The sequence below is a fragment of the Nyctereutes procyonoides genome, unplaced genomic scaffold (assembly GCF_905146905.1).
Source record: "Nyctereutes procyonoides isolate TBG_1078 unplaced genomic scaffold, NYPRO_anot_genome, whole genome shotgun sequence".
NCBI lineage: Eukaryota > Metazoa > Chordata > Mammalia > Carnivora > Canidae > Nyctereutes > Nyctereutes procyonoides.
The window spans coordinates 62,090,974-62,117,487 of NW_026575146.1; the positions used below are offsets into that span (position 1 = coordinate 62,090,974).

The following is a 26,514-nucleotide window of genomic DNA, read 5'->3' on the forward strand; positions in this document are numbered from 1 at the left end:
ATTGAATTTGATATTTATCACTTCCATGTGTATTTTATACCTTTAAAAAGCTTTTTAAAAAAAATTATTTATTTAGTAAGCTGTACACCCAGTGTGGGGCTTGAACTCACAATCCTGAACTCAAAAGTCACGTGCTCTGCTGACTGAGCCAGCCAGCTGCCCCCCAAAGAGCATTCTTTTTAAAAAAAGTTATGTAAAGGGTTATTATCCTGTGTATGTTTCTGTAAATATGATAATATGTTGTTATTAAATATATAAATATGTATTAATATGTTATATATTAATATATAATAAATGTACATAATTATATGTTCTTCAACATTTAAATTTATCTATCTTTATGTTTTAGTTCCTTCATTTTCATGCTGAACATGTACTCTTCTGTTGTATAAATATATCTTAGTGCTATTAAAAGTGCTTCTTAGAGATATTTAGGTTATTTCTAATCTTTTTGCTATTACATATATGTTGTATTGAATGCTACTGTACATATTTCCTTGGGCATATGTTTGAGATTGTCTAAGGTATATTTAGCTAGGAACTGATGGATTGTAGGGTATGTGCTCTGTCAGTTGTAGTTCTCATTCCTGTAGGAAGTATATGGGCTCAGAATGTTCCAGCCTTGGCTGGCACTTGATATTATGTCTAGTCTTGATTACTTTATAATGGATTAAGAAGAGAGCAAGGAGCTGAGTGTATACCTTCTTTGCTGTAATTTTGCTTTGTTTGTATTTGTTCATTTAAATGGGAGCCTTCCTTTTCTCATATAATTTTATTAAAAAGAATGCCTTTGTTGAGCCACAGAGTGATTCCTTAAGAATTTCTTATTTTTCTCTGTTCCAAGTTTATGATTCTGTGATAAACTCATAATAATGAAACTGTCCGTTTGTTCATATGTGAAAGCCAGTGATTTTTTGAAACATGATCTGCAGCCACCATGGCGCAGGCATCCATGGAATCAAACTGATGTTTGGTGATTTGCCCTTTTTACTGGGTTGACGTTTGCACTGATAGTGTGAAAGCAGTGGTGGGTAAAACTGCCAGCATCCCTGTAAGAGCCAAGGAAGTGGCATCAATCTGTAGTCATTTATGTTAATATGAATGGGTTTATTTGTATTACTAAATTAATGAATAAATATTTTAAAAATTTGATAGTTTTAGTTTTTAATAGAGCACCTATTGCTAGATAGAATCTAAAATAAGTCTCTTCCTCTAAGAGTGTAAGGGGTCCCTGAGGCAACAAAGTTTGAGAACCACTGCTTTAGGCACATGGTAGGTGTATGAACAGACATTTTATTTTTCCTTCTGCTGGTCTTTGAGAAGAAAAACCTAAGTAGTATAATTCCTTTAATGGATATATTCAGTTGATATTCAATTTACATATGAATCTTAAGTAAATTTTCAATTCATTGCCTTAAGATCTTGTTTATAACTAGATTATATTTGTAAATAAAATACTTTGCAGGTGCTGACCTTAAGGAGAGAGTCAAAATGAATCCCAGTGAAGTTGGTCCTTTTGTCTCCAAAATAAGAGCAGTGATTGATGAAATTGGTAAGCTCAATTACACTCCTTCTAGCATGCTGAACATGACCTTGAATGTCAGATTTGGAAAGTTGCACACTGTCCTTATATATAAACTTTGGCTAAAATTCTTATGTAATTAGATAATCATGATCTGTAAACGGTTGCTGTGGAGATGCATGTAATACATTTAATTTGAAAAGTTGTGAAAAAATATTTTATAATTAAAGATACCTCCTATATATGATGACATGGTATATGAAGGTAGTTATTAGCAAACAAAGAGAAATGTTGCCCAGATAATTGCATGCACACGTATTTATAGATTCAGAGTTGTTTTGTTTGTATAAATAGGATCATACTATTTCCTTAGAATTATAGACTTCTGGATAATCTTTATGTCTTAGTATATATCAACTTATTTTATTATTGATACTTTTTAGTATATTGCGGTATAGTAACCCATAGCATGGTCTTCTCCAAAATTTTAAATTACTTCATTAATGTTTATGGACTTTTTCCCATTTTTGTTCTTTATAATAAAGCAGTGAATATCTTTGTATCAGGTCTTTCAGAGCATTAATATGTGTACTTTTAAGATAGATTCCTGAACATGGAACTGCAGTTCTCAGCATCATGTATTCATTTTACATTTTAATAATTTTTACCAGATTATATTCCAAGAAGGTTGTAATAATTTACATTCCCATCAGTTATGCACCAATACTGGTTTCCTCTTATTTCTGCCAACACTTAGTGTTGCTTTTCAAATTTGCCAAGGTTAACAAAGAAGAGCTCTTAGCATTTTATCTTATTTTAATTAATTAATTTATTTTTTGACATCTTTGCATTTTAATGTGCTTTTCCCCAGATGCTTGTGTGATATTTTACCTTTTCACATTAGACTTGCGTTTCCTCTTCTGCAGATTGCATTTTCACATCCTTCCTCCTCTTTTCGGTAACAACTGCTTATTTATGTAAGGGCCACTTAGTAGTGGTCTTTTGTTGTTAAATGTACTACAGATACTGTCTCCTAATGTGCCCCCTTCATTCAATTCCAGTATTTAAATTGAAAATGTTGAGTATCTGGAGGGTATGAAGTTCTCTTATTTTTTTTTTTTTTTTGTTTCTCCTTGAAGATTTTCTTTGGTAATTCCCACATATCAGTTCTTCCAAATTAACTTGGAATTACTGGTTTTTAAAGCAAGAAGGAAATGTATTATCACAGGACTGTGATTGGAATTCCTCTAAATCTTATTTAGAAAGAATTGACATTTTTGTGATACTGAACCTTTCCATCCATGATGTGTATGGGTTTCATTCGGGGGAGGTGGGGCAGGGTCATCCAATATTTTTATATCCTTCAAGAAAGTTTTCTTCATATTTGCCTTGCTTGGTCTTCCATCTTTTTTCTGGCTCAGATTTATTCTTGCTATTTTGTAGCATTTATTCCTTTGAATGGGATCTTTTTCTTCTGTTTCTGTTGAAGTCTGGTTATTATAGTTCTGTAGGAAAGTTATTATGTTTTAAGTGCTTGTTTTGTATCACATCGACTTGATAATTACTTTTATTTCCTGTTGTTATTTCTCAGTTAATTATCTTGTGTTTTCCAGATAAAAGTTCATTATATATAAATGATGCTATTTTTATTTTTGCTTTTCCCAGTGTTTTAATCTTACCTATTTTTCATGCAGTTTTACATTGGCTAAGCCTCTTGGTACGCTATTCAGTTTTTGGAGTGTGTTCATCCCTGTCTTCCTTATCTTTATTTGACTTGGATTAATGCTTTTAATATTTTGCCAGTAATTAGCAAGTTCAGGGAGTTTTCTTCTATTACACCTTGTTAGGAATTTGTTACTGTTTTTTAATCAGGGATGCATGTTAAAGTTTGTCAAATTCTTTTTTGATGTATGTCAGTATTTATACAATTGACCCTTCAACAATATGGGGGTTAGGGCTGCTGATCCCTACACACTTGAAAATCTGTGTATTATTTTTGATTCTCCCAAAAACTTAATAACTGCAGTAGCCCACTGTTGACCAGAAGCCTTACTGATAACAGAAGCGGTTGATTAACACATATCTTGTATGTTATATGTGTTATATAGTATATTTTTACAATAAAGCAGTAATACTTTAATAATAGTAATACTTCTAATATTAATAAAATAATATCCTTAGAATAAAGTAAGCTAGAGAAAATAAAATGTTATTAAGGATATCATAAAGAAGAGAAAATACATTTCAAGTACTGCCCTGTATTTACTGAAGAAAATCTGCATATCCATGGACCTGCACAATTCAAACCTGTGTTGTTCAAGCATCAACTATAATTGGTATATATTAGAATTTGTCTCATTTATCTCATTTAGCCTTTAGTATAATAAATTGTATTAATAGAGTTATTAATGTTGTACTGGCTTTGTGTTACTAGAATAAACCCTACCTGGTCATTGTTACTGGTTATTGTGGTTTTTAATATAAACTACTGGATTCGATTTTTGTATGTTTTGCTATAATCATAAATGAGATCATTCTTCTAGTTCTTTTTGTGTTACTGTTTTCTATGGTCTTAGGTTTTTTTTTTTTTTTTAAGATTTTATTTATTTATTCCTGAGAGATACACAGAGAGGCAGAGATATAGGCAGAAGGAGAAGCAGGCTCCCTGTGGGGAGACTGATGTGGGACTTGGTCCCAGGACCCCGGGATCATGCCCTGAGCCTAAGGCAGACAGACACTCAACTGAGCCACCCAGGCACCCCCGTTTTCTGTTTTGGCATCAGGATTGTAAGCTTCATAGAATGAGGTGAAAAGCTTTCTATCTTTTTCTCTGTTATACAGGGAAATCATCTGTTATTTCAAAGTTTAGTAGAGGGATCCCAGGGTGGCGCAGCGGTTTGGCGCCTGCCTTTGGCCCAGGGCGCGATCATGGAGGCCCAGGATCGAATCCCACGTCAGGCTCCCAGTGCATGGAGCCTGCTTCTCCCTCTGCCTGTGTCTCTGCCTCTCTCTCTCTCTCTCTCTCTGTGACTATCATAAAAAAAAAAAAAAAAAAAAAAAAGTTAAAAAAAAAAAAACAAAGTTTAGTAGAATTTGACCATGTGGCATCTTTGGAGCCTTGTGTGGTTTTGTTATTGTTTTTTTTGTTTGTTTGTTTGTTTGTTTTTTGTGTTTGTTTTTTAGAGCTAAGTTTTAGAATATATTTGTTTTGATTCCGGGAATGGTCATTGTCACCTTTTTATCTTTTTAAAATCCCATGCTGCTGTTCTCAGTGGCTCTCCTTTGCTTCTGTCTTCAGCTTCGGCCTCATGGTCAGATCAGATGTCTCCTGAGGCAGAGCATGGACTTGGTTTCCATATTGGTCAGAGAGCACAATCTTGGAAGTAGATGTTGATGTTGTCTTTGACTTTTTTTTTTTTTTAAGATTTTATTTATTTATTCATGAGAGACACAGGGAGAGAGAAGCAGAGACACAGGCAAGGGAGAAGCAGGCTCCATGGCAGGGAGCCTGATGTGGGACTTGATCGGGGGTCTCCAGGATCATACTTTGGGCTGAAGGCGGCGCTAAACTGCTGAGCCACTGGGGCTGCCCTATCTTTAACTTTATATGAATGGGAGGAAGAGTGGCTGAGACTGGTCTAGTTGTAAACATCACCTTGGTGTTTCTTCCAAGCCTCTTTTCATTTTACTGATTTTGAAATTAGAATTTTTCTGAGACTTAAAAAAAAAACAACAACCTGTTTCTATTTTTGCAGTGGCATTTTCTTTTCAGTGATTCTAGCTGTAGCATTTCTATTGTGGATTTTAATCCAGTCTACTCTTTTCTATACCATGAGTTCCCCAATATTTGTTAATGATACCTTTTATTACATTACAGTGAACATAAAATTTTGAAGTTGTCTTTTGTGGTGACTTACAGAGATTTTGAAAGGCAGATAGAAATTAAGTATCTTGATCTGATCTACTCATTTAATATATTAAACCAGGGCAGGCAAACTTTTTCTTAAAGGGACAGATAATATCTTACGCTTTGTATGATCTCTTTTGTAGCTACTCAACTTTTTATTATTTTTAAGACTAATTTTCTAGAGCACTTAAAGGTTCACATCAAAACTGAGGGGAAAGTACAGAGATTTATACTCCCTGTCACCACATAAGCATGGTCTCTCCTGTTATCAACATCCCTCACTAGAATGGGACATTTATTACAGCTGATGAACCTCCATTGACAAATCACAACCATCCAAAGTTCATAGTTTACAATGGGGTTCGCGCTTGGTGTTGTACATTCTGGGGATTTTGATAAATATATAATGACATGCATCCATCGTTACAGTAATATACAGACTCTTTTCAGTGCCCTAAAAATTATCTGTCTCAGTGTGTTCTCCTTTCACTCCTCTCTGACAGTCTGTTTTTATTGTCTCCCTAGTTTTCCATTTCTGGAATGTCATATAATTGGAATCACATAGTATGTATCCTTTTCAGATTGATTTCTTTCACTTAGTAGGACACATTAAAGTTTTTTCCCTTTATATATGCCTTGATATCTTATATGTTTCTAGTGCTATTATGTGTTTCTGATGCTGAATAGTACTCCATGTTTGGATGTACCACAGTTTTTTTTATCTATTTACCTACTGAAGGACCTGTTGGTTACTTCCAAATTTTAGCAGTTATGAATAAAGCTGCTAGAAGTATATATATGTAGGGTTGGGGTGGAAACAGGTTTTCAGCTCTTTTGGGAAAATACCAAGGAGCATAATTGCTGAATCATATGGCAAAAGTAAAAAAACCTGCCTTACTCTCTTCCAAAGTGGCTGTGCCATTTTGCTTTCTCAGCAGTGAATGAGAATTTCTGTAGCTCCACATCCTTGTCAGCATTTGATGTCAGTGTTTCAGATTTTAGCCATTCTAAAAGGTGTGTAGTGGTATCTTGTTTTCGTTTGTATTTCTGTGATGATATGATGTGGAGCATCTTTTTACATGCTTATTTCCTATCTGTACATCCATGGTGAATTGTCTGTTGAGATTTTGGCCCAGTTTTTAATTGAGTTGTTTGTGTTTCTTGTTGTTAAGTTTAGGAGTTCTTCAAATATGTTAGATAATAGTTCTTTATCAAATATCAGAATATTCTGTAAATACTTTCTCCCAGCTTGTAGCTTGTCTTCTCATTCTCTTGACATTATCTTTTGTAATATGTTTTCCATTTTAATAAAGTCTAGTTTATTATTCCTTTGATGGATTGTGCTTTTCGTGTTATATCTAAAAAGTTATTGGTCATCTAGGTTTTCTCATGTTATCTTCTAGGAGTTTTATGGTTTTGTGCTTTACAGTTAGATCTGTGATCTATTTTGAGTTCATTTTTGTGATGGTTGTAAGGCCTGTTTACGTCTAGATTCCTGATTTTGCTTGAGAATGTTACTTACTGTTTCAGCACCATTTGTTGAAAAGACTATCTTTGCTCCATTGTATTGCCTTTTTCCCTTTGTCAAAGATTGGTTGATTTATGGGAGTCTGTTTTTGGGCTTTCTGTTCTATTCCTTGGTCTGTTTTTCTGTTATTTTGCCAATAACCACATTGCCTTGATTACCATAGCTTAATGGTAAGTCTAGATATTGGGTAGTGTCAGTACCACAACTTTGTTCTTGTCCTTTAATATTGTATTGACTATTCTGGGTCTTTTGCCACTACATATAAATTTGAGAATTAGTTTATTGATAGCCACAAAATAATTTGCAGGGATTTTGATTGGGATTGCATTGAATCTGTACATCAAATTAAGAAAAACTGACATCTTGACAATACTGAGTCTTCCTATCCATGAACATGGACTATTTATTTAGTTCTTTGATTTCATACATAAGTTTTATAGCTTTTCTCATATAGAGCTTGTATGTATTTTGTCAGGTTTATACCTAAGTATTTTGTTTTGAGAGATGATAGTGTGTTATTGTTGTTTTAATTTCAAATTCCACTCAAGTCATTTTTGGTATGTGGAAAAGTGATTGACTTTTGTATATTTACTTGGTGTCTTGCACCCTTGGTATAATTGTGTATTTGTTCCAGGAAGTTTTTGTTAATTCCTTCATATCTTCTGCATTGTAGACAATCATGTCATTTGCAGGTAAAGACAGTTGGATGTCTTCTTTCTCAATCTGTATTACTTTTTATTTCTTTTTTTTTTTTTTTTTGTTCAGTAACATTTGCAAAGATTTTTAGTATGATGTTGAAAAGAACTAGTGAGAGGAGACATCCTTGCTTTGTACGAGGTCCTCAATTTTGACGTATTGTGCTGAGGCAGCCACAGACAAAATGTAAACGTGTGTTTCTCTGTTCCGATAAAACTGTATGCACATGAAATTTAAGTTTTAGAGTTTTAAGTAGTTTCCATGTGTTACGAAACAGTATATTTAATGTTTCCTTTTTTTTTTTTTTCCAGCTGTTTAGGAAACCACATTAGCTTACAGGTTTTACTAGAACAAGCACTGCATCTGATTTCCTGCCTTCTCTTCCTCCTTCCCACCCTTCTTTCCATCTGTCCATCACATTCATCCACCTCAGATGTCTTGTCTTCTTTATTTTCTTGTCTTTTGAAATTAATTAGAGTCTTCTGTTCTTTTTACTTATATTTTAAGAAATCTGCTGACTTTTGGTTCTGATTTGGACAGCTTGCTCCATATTTGAGTTAGGCCTTTTCAGTTTTTACATTTTGGAGACTTAACGGTTTTAATGTCTTTGTATCCTTTGCTGGGAGTTTAAGTTATTATTCAAAGAACAGGAATGGAGCTAAGTCTACAAATGAGTTGGAGGGTGGGGAGAGGAGAGCAGAATAAGAAAAACAAAACAAAAACCAAAAAAAAAGTCAAATCCTAACAAAATTGTAAGAGGACAAGAGAGTGCCAACCTTAGGATAAATTAAATAATGAGATGATGAAATAAGTCTAGTAATTACTATTAATGTTAGTTGACTAAACTTGTTAAAGACATGGGTATTCAGATTTGATTAAGAAACTTAAATCAACTATGTATTGTTAATAGTAGCCACTTCTGTTGTAGCTTTCTTCATACTAGGAGATTATTGAATCATACTCTGTAAGACAAAAACCATTATTAGGAGAAGAACACTGCATGTATCAAAATGTTAAATTTTTCATAAGACTAAACATGTTCTGGAAAACATCTGAAAGTTACAGATAAAGTTATATTGGATATATACATGGTAAATTGGCAAATCCTTCATCATTGTGATGACTTCAGTTCATCTCTCCCAATTTATCATGAGAGTGAAAGGCAAAAGTTTAAACTATAGATTTGAACAACATGGGTATCAGAATTGACTAACGAGACTCTTAACCCCAAATTGGAGAACATGTACACTTGTCATGAGCATATGAAACATTTACAAAAATAATCATGTGGTGGGCCCTAAATTCTGTTAAGTTCTGGAAGATTCACACATAGAGACCATGTTCCTTATGAATAATGCAACTGTGTTAGAAATAAAAATACAGTTAATATAGAGATTTAAAAACCATATATTTGTAAATTAAAAAAAACTGTTAAGAAACTCATTGGTCAAAGGAGGAACTATTATGGGAAAAAGTACTAGGACTGAATGAATATAAAGTTATTACATATCCAAACTTGATTTGATGAAAGTGATAGTTTGAGGAGAAGTGATAACCTTAAATGCCTATGTTAACAAGGGAAAACCACTGGCAGTAAGTAGCTAAGCAGTGCCTTAAAAATTTATGAATCCAAAGAAAGTTGAAGGAAGGCAATAATACAAAGATCAGAAATTAATGAGATAGAAGCTGGAGTTGCAGTGGGAGAATCTGCACGAGACCAAGCCTCTGGACAAAGGACTAAAGGGTAAACAGGAGATGTTACAGATGAGGGATCTGATTGTAGATAGGGCAGAGATTATAAAGCTTGTAAGAAATACTGTGAAAATCTTTATGCCAATAAATATGAAATTTGTGTCTCAAGAAGAAATTGTATTCTGGAATAACCCTATTATCCCTGGAGGGATTGAGTAGTAGTTGAAAGTTTCTTCACAGAGAAAGCGTTGGGCTCGTTTTTACATGTTAAATGATTTACCTTCTGGTGTTTCAGTGGCATATAAGGAACAGATCCTTGCAATCTTATATAAACTCCTACACACACACACACACACATACACACACACACACACACACACACACAAACCTCCTCCATAGAACAATACAGTGAGCATTTAATCCTAAATTCAGTATTGCTGATTAGTATGACTTTCACATGTACATGTGACAAAAACAATAGGGCAAAAAGTAAGAGGAGCCAGTCTTGCTTTAAGAGCATGGATGAAATCCTGTAGGTTTTAAAAAAAGACCCAAGTTGGATTTTCCCAGGAATACAAGGGGGAGGAGGAGCTTCCCATTTGAAAATCTTAAAAATTTGTGACATTAGTCCTTTAAAATAAAATCATGTTCTTCCTTAATAGATTGATGACGAGAATTTGAGAGATGTCAAATCTATTCATAGAGAAAGGTCAAGGCAGACTAGAAATAGAAGGAAACTTCCTTAGGCTGATGCAAAGTATCTGTTTCTTAGTAGTAAAACCTAAGAGTAGTCTCCTAAAATCAGGAAAACACAAAAGGCCCAGTCTCACCACCTCTGTTCAGCAGTGTTCTGAAAATCCTGTGTAAAGACAGGAAATAGAGGTAAAATAATGATACAAAACAGAAGTATAACACTGCCTCTCTCAAGTGGTATGATTATCTCCACTGAGATCTACAAGGATCATCAGATTATTAGGAATGAGTTTCTCAAGAAAGCCAAATGTAATACCCATATTTAAAAATAATCAATTGTTCTTTGTACTATCAGCAGCCAAGAAATGTCAGTCAAGAAAGGATACTACTGACAACAGGAACAAAAGTGGAACTAGAAATATATGTAAGCTATAGGGAAAAATTATGAAACATTATCATAAGACATTAAAAAAATTAAATGGAGACACATTACATTCTTGAATAGGAGGATTCAGTATCATGAAGATGATTCTTACAAATGATTCAACATGTACAGATAAAGTGTAATTACACTTACATATTCGGCATTAATTTTGTGAGGAATTTGGTGAGCATAACGAAGCCCCCAGAATAGCCAAACATTCCTAAAGAAGAAAATAAGGGGTTTTGCCTTCTTCTCAGCACTCAAGACTTATTTTAAAGATTTGTAAATTATGATAGTATGTTACTGGCCTTGGGATAAACAAATGGACCATGGAGTGGAATACAGAAGGCACATATAAATAGGGGGACTGCCACAGGAGAGAGGAAGCATTTGCTGGGGATGGTAAAAAGCTTGACTGCATTCATGAAAGAAAATGAACTTTTATGGTCTTGACAGAGTAAAATTGTTAAACAGAAAATACAGCCCATAAAAGGAAAGGTTTGTAAATTCTACCAAATTAAACTTAAGAACATTTGTTCATTAAAAGGTGCTATAAAGAAAGAAAGAAAAGCCAAAAGCTGGGAAGAAATACTTGAAACACAGAGCTGCCAAATCATTCATACACACACACACACGCACACGCACACATGAATCAACACATACATGCATGCATGCAGCCTGGGAGTCTGTAAGACAATATAGCAGAGAGTCATGTTTCACACGTCTGTCAGATTAGCCACATATTCTTATGCCTGAAGTTACTGAGAGTTAGTGAGGAAGTGGATCACCAGGCAGATTGACTCACTTCTAATGAGCGTACAAATTGATGTAACTGCTTAGGAAAACAGTTTGGTGTTATCTTACAAAGTTGAACATTCAATTTCCATAAGACTCGGAAGTTTACTTTTTTAGGAGGCATTTACCTAGAGGGTAAGCCCTTTAGTACTGTTTTTACTGGACCCATGGCGAATCATATCCATAGTGTATCCCAGTAAACACAGAGGGTGGGCATCAGAGGTTCATGAAGATAATAACCTTTCTTTATGCACTGCGTGTGGATACTATGCTATTTTATTTTTTAAAATACCTGATTTTGACCCAGTGGGTATGTTGCTACTTGGGAGTTTGAAAATACACTATTCTACAGGCATTTTGTGCATGTGTCCTAGGGAAGCTTATATCATGGTATAAGAAAAAGATTTTATAGTAGCATTATTATTTATTAATAATAAGCTGAAGACAAACAAATTTTAGTGACTGGAGAATGGATGAATGGTTTTGTGTATTTGTACTGTAGATAACATTGTGCATACGTGAATAACTACATGTGTAACAACATGGATAAAACTTTGAAACATTTAATTAAAACAATATGTTTCTTCTAAACACATACAAAACAGCATATAATTTAGAAATGTGTGTATACTGAAATCACATTTACTCACATACACACACACACATGAAAAATAGAGTGATGAACAGAATTCAAACCTTTGGGTTTGGGGAGGCAGGTAGAAAAGTAGGTGAGGAACACATGGGTGGACAGGGTATGGGTTCTGACATAGTTGGTACTTCGATCATCTTAAGGAAGTTTGTTATTACTCTGCTTCCTTATGTGTGTGTAAGCTACATACATTCTGTATATTTACCTAATTAGATCAGTTTTAAAAATACTCATTTATCTTGAATTCTGCAAACGTTTCTAATGTTAAATCTTGAATAATTTTCTTCATTTTCTGCCTTGGTTCTTATTTTCAAGAGAAGCCAAAATTCTAGACTTTTTAGAAATTATCTCCTGGTTTTAAGGTTTTTCAAAGGAAAGGAAAAAGCCCTTTGAATGTCAGATGAAATTGGTTTATGGACCAGATTCCACACATAAGCCTCCAGGTTTCTTATTGGTCCTTATGCACTGGGTCTTCTGACATAGTCCGTTCATTTTCTGTAGAGCAGGGCTTCCAGGGGGGATTGTGTCCATAGGAGATTGCTCTTGCTCTCACTCTCTCTCTCTTTTTTAACCTTTATTTGAGAGAGTGAGCGAGAGAGAGAGAGAGAAGGAGCAGAGGGAGGGGCAAAAGCAGACTCCACGATGAGCAGGGATCGTGACACTGGACTCAATCCCAGGACCCTGGGGTCATGACCTGAGCCAAAGGCAGATGTTTTACCCACTGAGCCGCCTGGGTGTCTTAGCTGGAGGATGTGAGTGGATGCGGTAGGTGAGGACCCTGCATTGCACTCATGGAGCTGTTTCATACACAGATGTGCTGATGCCTGTTCATAGAGGCTCAAGATAATTGTTAACTTTTCAGGAATTTTGTGAGCTCGTTATTAGAACCATTGTGGCACTATCAGTAATGGTATAAATCAGAGTATAATATCCTGCCTGTCTAATACCAAGTTTTCCTCATGCCCCCTGTTAATTTGCATTTTCCACACCTAGAGGATCTTTCTCTGGGGTCTCAAGAGCCATGGACCTTTTCTTGGCCATGGTGACTACCATGCTTTTCTTATCTTTATTAAAAGAGTCTATCTATAAGGAACTTAGAGGTACTGCGCTCATTTGAAAGCTATTCTGTGTTATTAAAATAGAGATCAGAAAGTTCTGTATTTTATTCCGAGTCACTAAATTCCATACTTTACTATTCTAGCTTCCTAGAAAGGCTCTTCTTAAAAAGTAACTCCAGGGACGCCTGGTGGCTCAGTGGTTGAGTGTCTGCCTTTGGTCTGGGCTGTAATCCTGGAGTCTGGGATCGACTCCCACTTGGACTTCCTGCATGGAGCCTGCTCCTCCCTCTGCCTATGTCTCTGCCTCTCTCTGTCTTTCATAAATAAATAAATAAAATATTAAAAAAAAAAGTAACTCCAAAGTTCCAGAACAAAATTTAGTTCTTTTGCTCTTTTCAAAGAAAAAAAAGTCTATTTTTGAGATGTTCTGTTCTAAAGAAATGGTGAATTCCTGGATACCTAGAAGGTTAATCATTGTTTCAAGTTCTCTCCCCCTTTCAGGTCTGGGATGCCTAGGTTGAAAGCAGTAATGGGTTATTTTGAAATCTTAGGCCTGAGCAAGACATCACAGATGCACAGATATGAAATTATCTGGATCTGCTAAAGCTGCTGATTTTTAACTTACCTGCCCCCCCTAGGTGCATGCTATGCACTGTCCTTCCTGTTTTCACTGGTGACGATAGCATGCCACTCTTGGGATCCTCACTGTGCAGAGTTATGATATGGAAAATGGGAGCAGAAGTGTTACTTCCCTCCTGATGGCCAGTCTTGCCTCATCAGGTGGTATTTCATGAAGAGCTAAGAAAACCTTTTGGAATTCTCTCTCTGTGGGCGCAAGTCGACTTCCGTCTCAAAGAATTGTCATCTAATGATAAAAAAATAATTGAAGTAGGTTCTCACCAGAATTTTCAGTTGGAATCTAGTTTGATGTGGATGATTTTTTTGAAAATGATAATCTGTAGTAATCCTTTAAAATACCAAGCATTTCCAGCTGAAGCATTTTTTTTTTTTTAAGATTTTATTCATGAGAGACACAGAGAGAGAGGCAGAGACACAGGTAAAAGGAGAAGCAGGCTCCATGCAGGGAGCCTGACGTGGGACTCGATCCCAGGACTCCAGGATCACACCCCGGGCTGAAGGCAGGCGCTAAACTGCTGAGCCACCTAGGCTGCCCTCCAGCTGAAGCATTTTAATGTTGCAAGACTGGAATGAAAAAAGAACCAGAAAGGAGACTCAGAAAGATGTGCCAGGGTAGAGACATAAAAAGGAAACAGTACTCTGAGAGCCAAGTGAAGAAAGTCTTTTGTGTGGGAGGCCTCGGTCACACGCTGCTGCCGTGTCCAGGAGGGTGCATGGAAAGAATGGATGGCTAAATTTGGTAGTACACTTGTCACTGGTGCCTTTGACAGGTACCCTCCTGGAGATGGGCTTTGGGGCTGTGGGCACCTGCTCCCGGGGCTGGCCATGACGGAAAAGCTCCATTCCTTGGATGATTTTGGAAGGCCTTAGTCTGACTGTGGGGCATTCTGGTGTAGGTCGATGTAGAAACAACTAGTTATCTGTAACTTACCCTGTTTATGTATAAAAACAACCCATGATTTGGTTTCTTATAAATAACTATAGGTGAGAGTATTTAGAAAGTTTTTTGTCAAAAATTTGTAGCTATCTTCCTTTGAAGCATAAAGTCTGATTTACCATAGCTTAATAATAATCTCTGAAGTAAGATACAGAGCTTTTAAATATAAATAAGGTATGATGACATTTTACTAAAGGTTAAAAAGTGTTGTATTTGTCACTTTGTACATTTAATCATATTCTTTTTAATTACATAACACACTATACTAAGGCCTGTGCTTTGTGAAGGTATGAGTCCACATAAAACTCTCTAGCATCCCATTTTAATATTTAGAGGTTCTTGAGTGATGAGTGTAAAAGGGTTTGCATAAATGCCAGATATATCCCTTTTAAGCGTTCCATTTGATTTAGAGACATCTGATACTTATTCACAAAAAATCAGACATTGGCTCAGCTTCTCATTTTTCCCAAAGAAGTTGCCAAAAGATGTTTATTTTACTGCAGAAAACTTAAATTTATCAATTACCAAAATGCGGTGAGCTGCTATGAATTGTGGTTGATTTTTTTTTTTTTTTTTTTTTTTAGAGTTTGGTAGTTTATCATCATTATTACTATTCAGAGATTTTTCAGATACTTCATTTGTGTTTTACTTTATCTGAAATAAAGCTTATTGTAAAAATACTTAATTAGTGCCAGTGACTGCTGTCACATTACAATTTGAAAGGTTGTGTACTTGTTACATTTTCTTTGCTATCCTCTGATTTTAGATGTATCTTAATACATCTAAATTGTTTAGTAAAGAACATTTTTGAAGTTGGTAGAATTGTTTGTCAGTCTGCCAGGTTGACCCAAAATGTTTATGTTCACTGCGTTTTTTTGTTTGTTTGAAGGTCAAGGAGATTTTTTTAAATAACTAGTTAATTTTGTTGAATTGGATGCATTCTAGCATGTATTACTACATTTTTCCCTTTAATTTGATGTAATAACTAGAAATTGGAAGTGCTCAATTACAGTATATGAAAGATTGACTGATTAAAAACTCTCGCTAACTGTAGTTACTAGTTTTCTGTGTGTAACTTCCAGATCCCGATTTCTGTTTTCTTTGTCCTTTTGTCAGCAATGACAGAAAGCTGACACAAATAGCTAGTAGTCATTTTCCCTTAGAAGTGTTAACATCCCCCACCTACTGAATCATAGTTTCGAATAGACTTACACTTCCCTTTGCAACTTAGGATCTCTCTCCTTCCCTTTTTGGAATTTTATTGCCTTTGCTGACTTCCACTGGGTATCAATCACATTATGATTTTGGATGGTTGTGTGGAAATTACACTGTTTTGCTAAATATAGCCAAAGAAATGGGCTTATCAACCAAGCTCTTATCACTTGCTTTAAGATATTACCCTGGAATAGTTTAGAATTTGACAAGATCAAAAGGGGAAATCACTTCTGTTCTTTGTTGGCTTTTGATGTTTGTTAGCTTTTAATTCCATAAGGAACATGTGAATGTGTGTTTAACGTAAAAAATTAGAACTTTTAGCAACTTTTCCCCACTTCCTTTCTGTCCACTAAGTAATTATTGCTGGTGCCCTGATTTAATATTTTAATATTCAATGATTTTAATATTTTTAGGCCTTTTCTTGGCTTTTACATGAATATGTATTTATATCCATACATTGATTTAGATTATATACAAATATAGAGATGAAAATAACCACATAAACAAGCTGTCTTTTTAAATTTTATTTCTGGAAATTAATACTTTTCTAGGAATTTATCCATTTCATACAGATTTTCAAATGCATTAGTGTGAAGTCATTGATAACATCGTCTTAGTGTCTCTGACAAGGCAGCGGGTTGTCCCCTTGCTCCTGATACAGCCTATTGTCCTTGTCCTCTTTTCCTCTACCATCTGCCTTTCCATAGCTTCACCATTTCTAGTTTACGTTTCAGAAATCTGGTTTGGGTGTTGGTAATTCTCTCTCTTGAGTCTGTTCTATTAACTTCCATCCTGATTTTCATTAATTTTTTTTTTCTTCAAGTTACATTTGCTGCTTTCTCTTAAACCCAGGACGAGGGATGCTTGTTTCACCTATTTTCTGCCACTTTGGCTCATATCCAACCAACCATACTGTGTGTCTGTGTCTCCTCTTCATCGTTTCCATGTTTGTCCCTCTTTATCTCTCTCTGAATAGTTTACAGCTTCACTGATTTTCTCATAAGCTGCCCCTAATTTGTTATAAACATTGAGTTTTTTATTTCATTTTAAAATAGTTTTTGGTTCTTTTAAAAATCAGTTGTGTCACTTTTTATCGTTCACAGTTTCATGCTTGGCTTCATGTCTTTATTTGAAAGTCAGCACATGAAGGTTATGGATCTCAGTTTTGTATGGATGTTTTCTTAACGTTTCTTCCTACTTGTTCTTAATATATCTTGTTTTCTTGGTTATCCTTTGGCTGTGTGATAGACATTGTATTTGAAAAATTATTTGTGGGAATAGTCTGGAGTCTAGTTTTCTCCAGAGTGGGATTTTTTACCACTGCATTTTAGAAAAAAAAAATTGTTTCGTTGTATTATTTGTTATACACATACCATAACATATATAATTCTTCCTTCATTGATGGACATTTAGGTAGTTTTTAGTTTTTTACTTTGACAGACAACAGTGCAGAAAACATCATACATATCATATAGTGTCTGAGGGAGCCTTAATAAATAGAAATCCTCCTTCTGTCTAAGGTTTGGAATAAATTAAAAAATAAAGTGTAGAGACGGGCAAAATATTCTCTTAGTTCCTGATATTAGCTACGTTGAAGGTTGATGAGGAGATTTGTTCATTTGGCTCTCCCACGTCAGGCCAGCTTCCATGTCACAGCTACACTGGGTTGGCACCGGCTGCATCCTGTGACAGATGGCCCGGCGCCAACATTACGTAACCCACAGGGCACTTTTCTTGTAGGCGTGGAGGAGAACCTGTGTTTGAGAAAGAAGGAGAGCATAACTGAGCTAAGGAGAAGCTCGTTTATTATTTTTTATATTACCCATTTAAGTAAATAGTTTGTTGGGGTAGAGGAAATTTAGGGTCCGTAGTTCTAGGAACTTGGGACCCATTCTGTCATGCTGTATGTATTGAGCATTTCAGAGAGGAAGAGAACATCTGTACAGCCATGGACACTTCCCAGTCGGGGAAGTGGCCTTGTTGGAAACTGCCTCTGGAGGCAGGTGGCTGGAGCCTGCACTTCCCCTGAGTTGATCCTCACATATGGAACCCCCTCTCTCTGCTACTCAATAGGGAAGAAACTGTGCCTTCAGGCCGTCCCTATTTGTCTGTCCCCAATTAGCTAGTGTTTTGTTGTAATTTTCTAAGTTTAATTATTGTATAATGGCCAGAGAGTGGCTGTCACATTTGTGCTGTGTTCAATTTGTTGTTTATTGGGTATTTGCCTTGTGGATGCTGCTGCAGTGTTATTCTGTATGAATTTTATTCTTTCTAGATCTTCATTGTGCACTTTTCCTTTGTTAAGCCTAACCAAGTGCTTCTCCTTTGCCCATTTAATGCTTTTACTCAAATGTTGCTCATTACATACTAAGATTATGAGATATTTCCTTTGTATTTGACTCTGAGTACACCATACTTCGAATTTTTAGAACTTTATTTTCTCTCTTTTTGTAGATGTTTCATTTCTCTGATGTTCTACTTGTAATTGGGTTTTGCTGAATGATCCATTTGGAGTCTTTCTCTTACTAGATGAGTACAGCTTCTTTAAATGTATTGATATGTTTGGTTGTTAACGCCTGTTGTGATTTCCTGTGCCTTCTGATTTTGGTTATTTGACATTTAAAAAATATTAAATATGCTATGTGGTGGTGGTTGTTTTTGGTTGTGTTTGTGGGTTTCTTTTTTAAGATTTATTTATTTTAGAGAGAGGAAGAGAGTGATAGTGTATGCTGCAGGGGGAGGGGTAGAGTGGGGGGTGCAGAAAATCTCAAGTAGACTCCCTGCTGAGCTCAGACAGCCCCCCCACCCCCCAACTCCGGTCTCTGTTTCCTGACTCTGAGATCATGACCTGAGCCATAATCTAGAGTTAAATGCTTAACCCACTGAGCCACCCAGGTGCCCCTCAGCTGCTGTTTTTATTACAACTTTACATAGTATACTTGATCCTTTCCTTTGGAAAGTTCTGTTGACTTCTTACTATGAGCAGTGACAGAATTGGTATATTTCCAGTTTTAAATTCTTCCCTCCCTGTTGCTTTGAGCAACATATTTATGGACATGTCTCGTCAGGCAAGGGAAACAAGCAAAATTAAACTGTTGATACTACAACAAAACAAAAAAGTTTTGCACAGCAAAGGAAACCATTGACAAAACAAAAAGGTAACCTGGTGAATGGGAAAAGATGTTTGCAAATGATATATCTGATATGGAGTTAATACCCAAAATGTATAAAGAACTACAACTCAACACCAAAAAACCAATCTGATTAGAAAATGGGCAAAAGACCTAAATAGACATTTTTCCAAAGAAGACATGCACATGGCCAACAGATAAGTGAAAAGATGCTCCATATCACTTATCACCTGGGAAATGCAAATCAAAACCACAATGAGATAACAACTTTTATCTGTCAGAATGGCTAGTATCAAAGACAAGAAGTAGTAAGTTTTGATGAAGATGTGGTAAAAAAGAAACCCTTGTGTACAATTGGTGAGAATTGAAATTAGTGCAGCCATTATGGGAAATAGTATGGAGATTCCTCAAAAAATTGAAAATAGAACTACCATACGATCCAGTAAATACTGGGTATTTACCCAAAGAAAACGAAAACACTAAAAGACACTTGAAAAGATGTCTGTAACCCTGTTTATTGCAATGTTATTTATAATAGTCAAGATTTGGAAACAACCTAACTGTCCATTGATGGATGGATGGATAAAGAAGATGTGGTATACATGTACACACACGCACGCACACACACACACACACACTCACAGTGGAATACTCAGCCATAGAAAAGAATGAGATCTTCCCATTTGCAACAACATGTATAGAGTTAGAAGGTATCATGCTAAGTGAAATAAATCAGAGAAAGACAAATACCATGTAATTTCTCTTACATGTACAATCTAAAAAACAAATAAGCAAACAGAAAACCAGATGCTTAAATACGGAGAGCAAACTAGGATTGTCAGAAGGTGGGGCAGATGGGTAAAATAGATACAGGAGATTAAGAGGTACAAACTTCTGGTTATAAAATACGTAAGTCATGGAGATGAAAAGTATAGCACCAGAAATAATAAAAGATATTGTAATAATGTTGGTTGGGGACAGATGGTGACTAGACTTACCTTGGTGAGCACTTGAGTAATGGATAGAATTGTCAAATCACTATTTTATACACCTGAAGCTAATATATATGTCAGTTATATTTCAGTTAACAGAACCAGATTCTTCCCTTTTACTTTTCTCATCAGTTTTTCTTAATATTTTCTTTATAATTTTAAATTGATTCATACCTGTTACTTGATTTTAACTTACATCCATATAAAAATAAATATAAATTATGTATCTAATTAACCTCTGTTTATAAAAGATCAGGAAACTAGTATGCTTTATCCTGTTGGATTTATCATTTTCTTATTATTCAAGTCATAGAAGTTTTAGTCGTACGTGCATCATGTGTTGACTTTGACTTGTGGAAACATCACTATAGTCAAGATAGTGAACATGTCCGTCACCCCCAAAGTTTCTTCGTGACCCTCAATGACCCTTTCCTCTGCCCCTTCCCATTCTCTACCTGTCCCCAGATAATTGCTGAGCTACTTCCCATCACTGGAGACTCATTTTCTTTTTTAGAATTTTGAATAAACGGCACACAGTATGTGTTAATTTGCATGTCATCTTTCAGCATATTTTTTTGTGATTCAGTGATGTTTGCATCAATCAGTAGTTGGTTCCTCTTTACTGCTGAGCAGTGCTCCATTGTCTGGATGGAACACATAAAGCTGGTACGAACATTTGGGTCTTTCCCAAAGAGTGAGGGCTCTTACTGCTTTGTCTGACTGCAGTGGTCAGTATGTTATCCTGCAGGATGCTGAGTTGATCAGGGCCCCTGTGGATTAGTTGAGTATCTGGAGCTTCACCTGTAGGTTTTGTTAAAATGCAGCTCCTCTCCTGGCTGGGTAGTTCTGGGGTGGGACCCCGGGGGGGTCATATATTTCATCAGGCTTCCCCGGGATACCAGTACTGCTGGTCCACAGACTGAGGGCCAGCAAAACCCCCTGAGGGTGAAGCAAGGCAGGAATGGGGTATTTTTTTCCTACCAGGTAAAAGTAAAACTGTTATGTTTTCGTCAGAAATGGAAATAACTACATGTGTCATGTCAAGCAGCATTTGATATGCCAAGAGCTCACTCTTCCTTTCCCTCCCTCCCTCCCTCCCTCCCTCCCTCCCTCCCTCCCTCCCTCCCTCCTTCCTTCCTTCCTCTCTCTCTGCCCTTCCCTCCCTTCTCCCCTCCTTCCTTTTTCTCTCCCTCTCTCCCCCTCCCCCACCACATCCCACTGTAGTGAACACCTGGAGCAGCTGTTGACTGTGGAGGTTATCAGTCAGTTCTGTTTATTACGTATGATCCTCCAGACAAGGCTGTGGAGGTGTGTGGGGGCTTACCCTTGCTTACCTTTTCTCTGTTTCCCCAGGGAGGCTTTATTTGTTTTGGAATTGTGGTAGGAAAGGGATACTCTGGTGTTGGCCTTTGTCTAGTAACCTGTGATCCTACACTGGGGACAGTCTGGGTTGGAGGTTTGTAGGAAAATCTCAAGTCAGAATTCTGTTCCAGGCAACCGACAGTTCCCCTGCTTTCCCTCTGTTAGATCGCTTGAACTTCGTGGTGTTCTAAGGGCTCCAGGAGTTACCAGAGCTCAGAGCCACTGTGCTTGTCAGGCTTCCCCAGGGGTCTCATCATTTCCCTTTCTTCAGGCTCATGGTCACAGGCCCTTGAGGAAGGATGGGATGTTGCCTTGCAGTGCTGAGTCCTTGCTCATGTCCATGGGCTCTTGAGTCCAGGCTGTGGGAACTGGTGAGGGGCACTAATGATGATGAGCAAATCCCTGAAGTCAGGCCATCTGTACTTGAATTGTGGCTGTACCAGGCAAGTGATGGCAGCTCCCCTGCCCTGTGCTCCCATTAGTGGTGAAGGTCATAGCAGTTCTGATGTTATGAGGCTGGTAGGAGGTTTATGTAATATTCATAAGGTGCTAAGGACAGTGACCCCACATGGTAAGCACTTTATCATATGTACTAGATTGATACGTAACTATATGGAAAGTTAAAAAGATAGGAAGATAAGAGATCAGTTTAGAAAAATCAAGTATCTTTTCTCAGATTGCAGAGTGGTTGCCCCCTGACTCCTGGGAAGGTGGCTCCCATTTATAAGCCTCCAGCCCTACTGTGTGATGAGGTGTGAGTATTTATTGGCATCCAGGCTGGATCCTTGCTCCGAACTACAGCTGGGCCTGCAGAGGCACAGCCACCTGCAGGCTTTGGGCAGGAGCAGTTTTATTTTGTTTCTGTAGTTCCTTTGAAATTTGATGAGGGGAATAGGAGAGGATACATGAAGATGAAAGTTTGAGTTGGAATTAGTTATAATTAGGAATTTATTATAATTTTCAGTTAACTCTTATTTTATTTCTATCCTTTTTGAATGACTTCAATAAAGTCAAACTTCTAGTATGCTCTGTGAGCATTTCTTTGAAATATTTCTCTGTTTTGTATAAGAATATGATTCTTCAGTCAAAGCCATATTTAAAAATCACACTGCACTGGCATTTTTCCTTAATGATTTAATTTATATTTTTTGGAAACATTTGAAAACCTGTTACATGTGGTATCTCTCTCAGAGCTAAAAGTAGGCCTGTTCCCCTTTCCCCTCATTCATGGTCTCCTGACTCCAGTGCCCCTCCATCACGGGGTGTTCCCCTGCAGACTACTGAGGCAGACCAGAGCCTTCCCAGGCAGCTCCTTTATTTTTCTCTTGAAATAGCAAAACTTTAATTGTTTGCTTTAATTATATTTTTAGGAGCATTTCAAAGGATTATTATCTTCTTTGTCATACCTGGCCCATTTCCTGGTACTAAACTCAAAATAGTATCTGATCCTGTTGGTTGTGTAACATGCCGAGTCATAATTTCTTCCTTTTGCTGTTGGGAATAACCTCTGCTCCTGGCAGCTCCCATGTCATCCAGCCACAATCTTACACAACTGCCGTTTTGATATTTCTCAGTTCTTTGCGATGGATAATCTGCCCTTCTGAAGTGTGTTATATTGAGTCCACTAAGATTATTAAGTGCTACCAAGCAGAAAAAGTACTGGAAGTGAAAACAAGCATATGAGGTAACTGTGAAATTAGCTTATACTTTGGGATGACTCATCTTTTCCCGAAGAAAATTTGCTAAGAGAGAGAACGTCTTTCAGGGAAAGCTTGAGATTACGTAAAATTTAAGATAAAAAAAAATTTAATTAAAAAAGTTTTGTTTTTTTTTTAAGATTTTTTTTATTTATTCATGAGAAACAGAGAGACAGGCAGAGACACAGGCAGAGGGAGAAGCAGGCTCCATGTAGGGAGCCCGACGTGGTACTCTGTCCCAGGTCTCCAGGATCATGCCCTGAGCCAAAGGTGGCGCTAAACCACTGAGCCACCCAGCCTGCCCTTAAAAATGTTTTTTGATCGAAGTATACAGTTGACATACTAGAACTTCAGAATATACAATATTGTAAAATGGCTGAAATTTAATTACTCATTGAATGCTAATTAAGCTGTTCTGCTTACATAATTTTTTAGTAGGAAAAATTTTATAGACTGCTTTATGGATGCTAATTTATGTTAATCAGCCTTTGAAAGGAGCAAGTAATTTACCTGCATAATGATTTGAGAGTATTGATACCTTATTTTCCTTGTTCTTATTTTATATAAGGAACCTACATTCCATGTCATTTTATTTTATATTTTTTGCATAAGATGTAATGTTAAAAAACCTAGCACCTTGAGAAAGTTTCTTAAGTTTTTAACTATCAAATTTAAAAATAATTCTCATTATTTCCAGAGAATATAAGCATATAGGGGGCAAGTGTTTATTCTTCACCTTCAGGATTAAGAAAATTTGAGCATGGGACAGCTTTCACCTCCACCCCCATCTCCCAGATCAGCTTGTTTGGATTTGTTTATTTCTCCTTAGGTCCTGCCTTGTTCTCCAGGTCAGGTGGAATTGAAACCTGCTTGTTGCGCATGCCCTGTCCCCAATCATTTTATTTTATCAACATAATCTCTGTTTATAGCGCCTCTTGCAGTGAAAGGGAGGGTATATTTACTAATCAATTTTGTGTTTTTTATCTGCATTAACTCTTTTTTTTCTTTTAATGACATTTTATAAATCTGTTCTTATTTTAGAGGAAAAAAATCTAAAGAATTTGAGACAACCTGTATTAGGTAGGAGTTGAAATTTTCAGAAACTGGACCTCAGTAGTGTCTATGTTTCAGACCTGGGTTAGATTTTAGAGATCCTTAAACTCACCTTTGTGGTTTTTCTCTCTGAAGAGCCGGCTTCCTGCAGGTAGCTGGTGAGTGCCTTCTGCATTTTCCCATGGCAAGGAGAGAACTCCATCCTCTTCCTGTTCTCTCCTGCTCAGAAACCCTTAATACTTTATCTTTTCTGTAGCTCCATTGGGCTACATACATTGATGTTATTTCTTTAAAGTATTAAGTGAAAGAAGTTCATAATAAAAAGAAAAGCAGGGAGGATATGAGGTTTAATGTAATAGGGACAGAAGAAGCAGCCCCAGGGTAGTAAGAAGGATGTTACTGACCAGCACTGATGTGGTGTTAATCTCTGTTTCAGAATGTGTGGCAAATGTTCTGATAGAAAAGCATGTACAGAGTGCCATGGAAGTGCAAAGGAAGGGACTTGGAGCAGTGCCTTGAAAGATAATTAGGTGCTAGCTAGGCATGCCAGGCAGAGGGCAGTTCATCCACAGGCATGGATGGAAGAGTAACTGGAGGTGCTTTAAGTGGTTGGGGGCTAGGACATAGAGTACGTGCCTGAGATTGGAGAAGAAGTCAGGCGAGTGGACAGAACCTAGTTTTTGGGGGTCTCCTGTGCCATGTTGATTGTTTTCTCCATTTTTATCCTGGGTGTGGAATAAATCATTGTACACTTGTAAATGAGGGCAGTGGCAGGATTCCATTTGCATTTTAGAAAGATTATCCTATAGGATATATGGAAGATGCATTGGAAGGGGCCAGTCGAGGGTGAAGGTCTGGTAGAGACTTCTTGCTGATGAGGAAAGACCCCAGGACTGGCTGTTGGAAAGGGAGGGGGGCTTGCAGATTTGTGACCTGTGGAAAGGAGGACATCTGGGATGACTCTGGGTCATCTATCTTGGGTAACTTGGTGGAGGAGATACTACTGAGTGTGAAATAGAATATAGAAGGACTGACAGGAAGTTGATTTGAACATCAACTCATCAAAGCATTTAAGTGGAGATGTCCAAATAAGCAGGGAGTCAAAGAGATGCAGTGGAGAGTGAAGTTTCTGTTTGAGGCAGAGATTTGGACATCCTTGGTATTATATATGGTGAAAGTTCTGGGTGGGAATGAGAGAATTCCTGGCAGAGCTTCTGTTAGAAGGGGAGGAATGCTGAAAAATAAACTGAAAGTGGAAAGAAAGACAGGAAAGTTGACAGAGGGATTCCCCAGACACATGAAGAGGAATTCATGGATGAGTGTCCGGCACTAATGTCTGATCATCAAAGGCAGCAAGTTTAACAGGGACTGGGTGGTGGCCATTGGTTACGGGCTAGCCTCCCAGTGTCACTGAAAGCAGAGCCAGAGCAGCCTGGGAGAGATGGGTGGAGCTGGAGCTCTGTGGTCAGGGTGAGTGGCAGTCTCTCCTTTCTTCTCCTTCAGAAAGCTTGTCCTAGAAGGATGGGAGCCGAGGCTGAAAGGAAGCCTTGGGAGAGGTTCTGATGGGAGAGACATGAGACTGGGGAGGCAGGAGACCATAGGAGTCTAGAAATACCATCATTTCATTGCTAGGTTCTTAGAAAGAAAGGATTGAGAGTGGGTAGCAGAGTAACTCCATTTGACTTGTGGTTTGAGATGATCTTGGAAGCCTCTCAGATGAACTTGCCATTATATTCCTTTATTATCTTTGTTTTTTTTTTTTTTTTTGTCAGATAAAGTTAACCAGATACCATTTTTTCATTAAATTTATTTCCTGACAGTAGACCCTAATGTGGCGATCTGTTTATTTTTTCACCAGGTGTGCTGTCAGGTGCACTCCCAGAGCACCTTTGAGTCAGGCCTGGCCTCTCAAGCCCTCACCTCCCCCAGAATGTTTGGGCAGGTACAGACAGTCCCATAGCCCCGTCACCCCTGCTTTTCTGGGAATGCTTTTGTCTTCTGCGGCAGTATGTGTACGTGTTCCCTCCCAGCCTTTTCAGACTTTGTACCTAAGATAAGTCTGATAAATTCCTTCATGTGTGAATAAAACTCCATGCACTTCAACAAATTTGTGTATTTTAAAAGGAGTCAAAGGGTGAACCTCTCTGACTGGAATTTCCTATTTTAGAATACCTGTTGAAGAAAGAGATTTTTAGGGATGACTCTATCTATTTACTAATTTATATTTTATTTTTAAAAATTGAGATGTAATTACCATATATCATTGTGTAAGTTTAAGGTATGTAACGTATTGATTTGCTATATTTATATGTTACAGTATGATTACCCTCATAGCATTGGGGTATGCTACAGTACGTCATGCCACGTGATTATTACTTATTTTTTATCAGAACAATTAAGAGATGGTGCCAGTTCTGTTTATACTGTAGTAAGTTTGGCCAGCCTTGCTTCACATTCCCATTGTCAAAAATAAAGCTAATAAGGAGGAGTCTGCTTCACAGAATAATTAACCAGTCAGTTTTTG

General features: G+C 37.0%; 1 protein-coding gene across 2 annotated transcripts in view; it reads left to right on the forward strand.

The window, feature by feature from the left end:
• The window catches only part of AUH (AU RNA binding methylglutaconyl-CoA hydratase), a 161,668-nt gene that overhangs the window by 37,158 nt on the left and 97,996 nt on the right, over positions 1 to 26,514 (forward strand). The window contains exon 4 of one of the 2 annotated variants that reach the window (XM_055310429.1): positions 1,466 to 1,552. The exons of the other annotated variant lie outside the window; for it this stretch is intronic. Coding sequence (XP_055166404.1) covers positions 1,466 to 1,552 — 87 coding nt within the window. The remainder of the gene's footprint in view (positions 1 to 1,465; positions 1,553 to 26,514) is intronic. 2 annotated transcript variants of the gene reach the window in all.